Source organism: Nicotiana tabacum, chromosome 18, assembly GCF_000715075.1.
Source record: "Nicotiana tabacum cultivar K326 chromosome 18, ASM71507v2, whole genome shotgun sequence".
NCBI lineage: Eukaryota > Viridiplantae > Streptophyta > Magnoliopsida > Solanales > Solanaceae > Nicotiana > Nicotiana tabacum.
Window position 1 is genome coordinate 115,530,562 of NC_134097.1, and position 7,258 is coordinate 115,537,819.

Genomic DNA, 7,258 nt, shown 5'->3' on the forward strand with positions numbered 1-7,258 from the left:
TTGGATGGACCCCTTTAGGGTTCATTTGTTTTTTTTCTAAAATTAAGATGTTTAAATTTGAATAAGTATATACTTATTAAAGTATTATCTTTACATTTGAATACCCCTTTCGACGTTGGTGATGGAGATGGTTGTTGACGATGGCTGTAATGGAGGCTGTTGGTGCTTGGCAGCGAGATGATAAAATTAAATGATTTCGAAATTGAGAGCTAAAAATGTAATTATCTTTATTAACTTTTTGATCATGACCCATTAATGCAAGGAAGATAATATAAGATCCTATAAAACAAGATTTGACCCTTAATCCAGTACACACGGGAAAGTGGACCAGGAAAAAGAGCACCTTGTCGTCCCGCATTGAGAGAACTTTTACAAAATATAGATTCCTTGATTCTTCTTCTATGTCAACAAACTAATTTTTTAGTGATTTTACTGACAGTAAAATGAATTAGAAGCACGATCAATCAAAGCTACTCAATGAAAATTTCATGTAAAAGAACAATAGCACCACCTCTGTTAGTAATCCGATCATCTATGCAAATAATGTCGTTTGTAATCCTTTCAACTTGCCACAATTGTAATATAGTGCAACTTCACAAGCATTTAGACCTCCCGCGTACCCAATAGCCAGTATTTTTTCGTAGAAGAAGAGACAATTTTTTCATATATATATATATATATATATATATATATATATATATATACTAGTCCTAGCTAAATGCTCAAAATCCACAGGTTAATAGTTGTTCATAAAGCAGGTCTTGAACCTAATTTCAAAATAAATAAGAGTTTAACTAAGCAATCAAGGGACCAAGAACATACCATACTACATCATGAACATAATTTAGGTGAGCAACTTTTGCCTACTCCTTTGGCAAACAAAAAGCTATGAACTATGCGGTCTCTGCACTAAAACCCAAGAAGTAAGAACAATTCATATGAGATTTGACACACAATAGACGTGGAGAAAGGTGTGTGAACTGGTTAGTGCAAGTTAGAGCTTACTATCTCCCTAACAAAAAATTTACACATTTCCTCGCCGTAGCTGGGATACACTTGAGAAGACAGCATCCCATTCTTGTCTTCTGCGTTCAGGAATCACGCCACCGTTACAAGAGGGTGCCCAGGTATCTGCAAAACCATCCGTTTGAACCCAGCATACACTATGTGGTGGATTCCCAGAATCGAAGTAAAAAGAGGTGATTTTCTTGGATTTTGAGCCACCCTTCTTCTGTTTTTGGCTCTTAGAGGTTTCAGATGGCTGAAAAAAAAATTGTACCATCAAAACACAAATGAAGATGTAAGTTTCTTTCTGGCAAAGGGAAGAGTGGTACGTCATCAATGTTTTGATTCACTCACTGTAGCTTCACTGCCAGTGTTTCCCTTCTTGCGCTTGCCACCTGTTTCCAGGAAATAAAGTACCTCAACTTTTGACCGAAATTTACGCCCTGACACTGGTTCAAAAAAGTACTGCAGAATCCAGGGCACAAATAATTAGACACATAGGCCAAATGCTATGTCAGCGACTGCAATTAAACAATAAGAATGCAAATTGAAAGAGTATTATGTAGTAGTATTTTCAACTAAACCAACTCAATAATTTTCCACCACCTGCAACTGGAAGGGAAACAAGAAATACAACTCTCACAAATAACGAATCTGAAACAACAAAACATGAAGGGACAAATCACAGGAGATTACAAAGAAGAGCAAAGTGAGGGAGGAGAGAGCAGAAGAGGTTCTGTCCACACAACACAAGTTACCTAAGCAAGCAATTATTTCCTTGATGCGAGCAACATCATACAGTCATTAAAAGATGGAAGATTCAATTTCTTTTTGGAGTAACGGTGGTGTCTCGGATAACTTGGCCACACATCGACTATTCCCAGGGTACTTGCATCCTCTCACTAGTATAGATATTTGGATGACGCTGCCCATTATGGGGAGATGAACGATTACACACTTCACCTTCATTGCCTCCTATACTTCCAGAAGGTCTCTGTGATTGCCCTTCAATAAAACAACATCATCTTTTGCTCTTTTTTCTCGAGCACACCAGGTCATCAAATTGAACTTTACTCTACCTCGATTTCCTTCTCATTACATCAATGGGCTGAGCGCAAAAGTTTCATGCTTTATCTAAATGCACAAGTACCGTACTGGAGCTATAGGAAGGATCTCTTACATCAGACAGATTAAACAAACGAGAAGTTTGTTTAAAGTACAAAAAACTTAACAGACTGGTTAGTTATGATCATGATTCATTATAAGAGTTGTAATTATGATTATGAAGACAATATTTGCTTACACAGATGCTTCATGATTCACTCGTCAAAAAACAAAAGGGATCAGACTAGACGGGCTATATTAAAGAGTTCAACTGGTCCATTGATTGGGGTGAAAAGCAGGAAATGACATCGGAATTATTAAAGGTATCTTTTGTTTTCTAATAAGATAAGAAGAACCAACTAAAGATATTGAAAACTTATTTGTGGTTCCCTGGAGTTTGTTATTACTCCGTAGCTTTTAATTTTGGTGGAAAAGGCTAAGAAAAAGTTTCATACTAGATGGTCAGCAAAATATCTTACCCTCTTGACCTCCTGTCTCTGAATTACCGTGAAAATGACACCAAAACATGGAAAGTTTTTTGCAAAAAAATGTTTTTTCGATCAAACGCCAAGAATTCCCCCCCCCCCCTCCTTTTAGGTTCTTTTTATTTGCAAAAACTAAACGAAACTGTTTTCAATCATAGATGCAAATCTCAAGTTTTACTGCAACTTATATTATCTTGCCATATCACAGGAAGTCAAACAGCTTTTTACATATTTTTCACTTGATAAGACATTTATATCTTTGTCAGATTTTTATCCTTGTACGATATCTATCATCTCCCCTCTAATATTTATTTGGCTAGCCTCCATATGGAGTCAAACTAAATGTTGGCCAAAGGGAGTATGATTTAGTACAAACCATGCAATCTCTCTATACTATCATTCACAAAAGCATATCAATGTCACACTTCTCTTCCGGAAATCAAGAAGTAACAAATTGAAAATTAAAAGGCCAAAAGGTTTAGCTTAAAGCATGTGCACAACCCATCTATTTCTACTTGCCGTTTCCACTTGAAAACAAGTATTCTTTTCATAGGAAAATAAACTCTCATCTTTTTTAATTGGTATATATGAAATCTAAAATCTCATTATATGGTCCTCCAAACCTAAAGTCCTACTGTCATAACAAATTGCACTTGTCAGGGAAGAGGTTTTTCCTTTCCTCATGTGAATCACTTGACCTAGAAAGGAGCGAGAGATAGGCCCCATAGAAGAGTCTGAAAAGTAAGCAAAGAGTCAGTATGATACTTGCTCCCCTCATCACCTTCAATGGAAAATCATCTCATCACCACAGTTATAGCCAAGTAATCAAAGTCCAAAAACTCTTCAAAGAGATATGTTTTCCTGTTCTGCAGATAACACTAACAATCTCACTGCAGCAAAGTTTTGTGAATCAAGTACTGATCACCCTTCCTAAAAAGAGCTTTGACTGGAGATTGAATGTTCAGATAGGGATGAAATCCCAACTTTGACCATCACAATTCCAGACAAAAGCTTGAAATACACCACAAAGTACAAATTTATTGAAGGAGAGCTAGGAATGTTTCATGTTATATAATAAGCGTTTCCACTTGAATACTTTCAGTTTTGCAAAGATATCGCTGTTGAAGTACCTAATCATAGATTTGAATCCAAAGTAACAAAATTTATACTATCTTTTCCCTATAAAACTTAACCAAGGCCCAAGTATGATGCCTATCATTGTCCAAAATCTGGTATTAAGCTTTTCCAAATAGCAAGGGGGGATTACCAAGCAATTCAATTATCACTCTAGTTGTTGCTAATTGGCAACTAATCCATTGCTTATTGCCAGTTTAATCCATTAGTAATCTCCATTTCTCACTAATCTGCAAGCTCTAACACGACAGTATCACTCAAATATGATAAAACCTTGTGGCAGATTAATCACAACAACACACCAATAAAACATACGAATTCACTAACCAATAATGACAGACAGTAAATCATATCTAAAGAAAACAGAGAAGTAGATGCACTATCATAAAAGGAAAAAACAATAACTTCCACCAAACCTATGGACAAACTTGTGAAATAGTAACAACTTATCATCTGATCATAATCAAAACACAATAGTCTCTCTGCTTCTACTGAATATTGCAAAACAAAAAAAAATCTTAATGCTTTGAATTCTGAAATAAATTCTAATTCAAACTCCAAAGCAGAATGAAGTAAAAATCTAGATTTGCTTTATTAAATACATAAGATGAGAGCAGCTATATATAAAAAATAAGAGGGGGAATTACTCTATCAGTAGATCCAGCTGTAGCGCCAGAAGTCCGAACTCTCATTTCAATCTTCCAATTCTCAGGCAACCAGCTCGGCCTCTCCGACGTTACCTCCACCGATTTATTCAGCCGCCGCTTAGGCGTTACCAGCTCAGTCGACACCGTTTGAATCTCCGCCGTACTTTCCGTCGCCGCCGCCGCCGGCATTGGATCGGACACGTGCGGTTCATCTAGTAGACTCCTCTCCGGTGTGTTCTCAACGGTTGCGTTTGAATCGGCGTGGATGTAGGTGCCGGACTGTAACAGCGGATCCGGCGGTAAACAATCATCGGGGAAGTCGCCGTTAACGTTGACGGAATCCGGGAAGTTGGATGAGACGGCGTTTCCGGCCATTGGAGAGTGGGAAGCGTTGAACGAGTCGAGCATTTGAATAATGTGACTGACAGTAGTTTTCTGGTCGTACTTTACGGGTATAAGTAATCTTCTTCTTCAACTAAAACAGTAGTACCTTTTTTATTTACTTTAGAAATATCTGCCATTTTGTTTCTAACTTCTTTTCAAAAACAATAAGGTTAAATTTTACTTTAGAAACTTAGCTAGCGTTTTGCTGTACGTTACTAAATTTGTTTTAAAAAATCGGGAGAAGTTTGATTTGAAAATGAAAATATGTTTGGACATACATTTTTAAAATATATTTTCCAAATTTATTTTGGAAAAACATGGATATTATTAGTGTTTGTAAATATTTTGGCCCAAAACCAACTATTAAACTGGTTTTAGTATTTGGGATTTTACCAAAATATAAATAAAATCTATGATCAAATATGTGTTTGCCTAATAATACCAAAATTTATTTTGACAAAATTTATGACCAAACGGTCCTTAGAATTCCAGACAATGACTAACATGCCTAAGTGTTGCAAAAACTAGAATGTCAAAGTGATTATACATAGAACAATTATGTTTGTATTTTGCCCCCAAAACATAGAAAAATTTATAAAGATCATGGAACTTGATCTATCATAATTTTTTATACTAAGTTCATTAATTATTAGGCCATATTTTGACAAACATATTTGAAAAATAAAAAAGCTTCAGTTGTAAGAATTAAAAGTATATACTATAACTTTTAAGGTAAAACATGAAAGTTATTACAGGTTTCACTCCTTTTTGTATCTTATTATTATAAGTGAATAGAACCTGACCAATTTTAGCTTAAAATTTGTGTCCATTTCCATGTGCAACTTGGGGAATTAGTACACATCAATATAGAGCCTGACGAACAAATTTATATTTGTTGGACACACTTGAAGCTGGAGGCATTAAGATTCTCATCCTGGATGAATTATATTTTTAAAATTATGGGTTACAATTTTAGTATATCTTTTTCACAAAGATATATATTTCACAACGAAGTATTGAGTACAGATGAATCCAACAACTCAACACTCAACTTATCTTGTTATTAAGTCTCCTAAGAAGTATTGATATTAGGCTATATAGATGATACTTACACCTTAATATTATCATGTTTTATTGGCGAATTGATAACAAAATACTCTAATTGGTGTTCTTTTGCTTTGCAGGGAATAAGCTAAGTGAGGAAGCACTACGGAGTGTTTTGGAGTCAATAATGTGAAGAAAACGCCCAAATCAAGAAGTACCCGAGCACAAAGAAGCAAAAAATGGACTGAGTGAAATCCACCGCGACCGCGGTGGAACCGCGACAGATCAAGTGTTTGAGGCAGAATGTTCAGCGTTCACCGCGGTCTTGCCGCGACCGCGGTGAACTGTTCACGTACCAGAAAATTGGGGACCAAAGTGTAATTCGGGAAAAACTTGTTCCAAACCCTTATAAACTTTAGAAGCTCGCCCAAGACATGTTTAAGCTTGTTTTTAGACTACTTTGGAGGCAAGAATAAGTGTGTGAAGAGTAACAAAACATTAGAATTCTTCTATCTTCTCTTTATTATTGCAATTACCCATTATGAATAATTTAGTAGTTTTATCTTATTTTGTCATGAGTAGCTAATTCCCTAGTCTAGGGTTTTGATGAAACCTATTGAAGGATGAATTTCTTGTTATGTTAATATAGTTTACCCAGTTTAATCTCTATTCGTTCAACTATGCGCTTGTTGTAGTTAATTGACAGGATCCTCAATTAGCTGTGCCTATTTAGTGTGCACAACTCGGGAGAGATTGCATATTTAGGTAATTGTTGAATAACATCACTCCCAAAGTATATGCGGGATCAATAACCGAGGGTTTAAAGGCGAGATTAGGGATAACGAAGCCTTGAGTGCAATCTAGAGTGAGCTGTAATAAATAAAGCTAGCTAGCGTAACTCGGGAGAGTGCGTCTAGTAAATTGTCATGATTACTCGGGAGAGATTTACGATAATAAGAGTGCTCATGATTGACAGAGATTATTGGGTGAATCTATGTGAAACATAACCGGAAGAGATTTCATCAATAGGGGAAATCATAACCTTAGAACCTTCTCTTAATTGTTTACAACTTAATCATAGTTACTTTTCAGTTGCTTATTTACTTTCATTCGTAGTTAGTAGAAATACCCTCAATTGTTATTTACAACGTTTGGGAAGTTGATTCCGTGGAATTTAGTAAGTCTAACGAGAGTAATTGATAGGTTAATTTCTTGTGGGTTCGACACTGGGCTAAATACTCTAATTATATTTACAACATCCACGTATCCTTTTTATAAGGCATAGTTGGGCGTGATCAAGTTTCGTAAATTATACTCCTATATTTATAGAGTTTGAAGAGAACTAGTAATAATGAGCATAGTAGATTATTGTCGTTGAGCTCTGATAGAGCTGCATATTTGTGGACTTCTTCCCATTATTTGAGTCAACAAAAACATTGCTCTATGCAATACATC

At 35.8% G+C, this 7,258-nt stretch overlaps 1 protein-coding gene across 1 annotated transcript; it reads right to left on the reverse strand.

Annotated features, from left to right (window-relative positions):
• Positions 1 to 743: 743 nt before the first annotated feature.
• On the reverse strand, positions 744 to 4,842 carry LOC107832011 (methyl-CpG-binding domain-containing protein 5-like). The gene is made up of 3 exons (XM_016659813.2): positions 4,376 to 4,842; positions 1,360 to 1,470; positions 744 to 1,261 (listed from the first exon to the last, which is right to left on the reverse strand). Exons 1-3 carry the CDS (start codon positions 4,781 to 4,783, stop codon positions 1,025 to 1,027), a joined length of 756 nt encoding a protein of 251 aa, XP_016515299.1. The 5' UTR covers positions 4,784 to 4,842; the 3' UTR covers positions 744 to 1,024.
• Between the last annotated feature and the right edge of the window lie 2,416 nt (positions 4,843 to 7,258).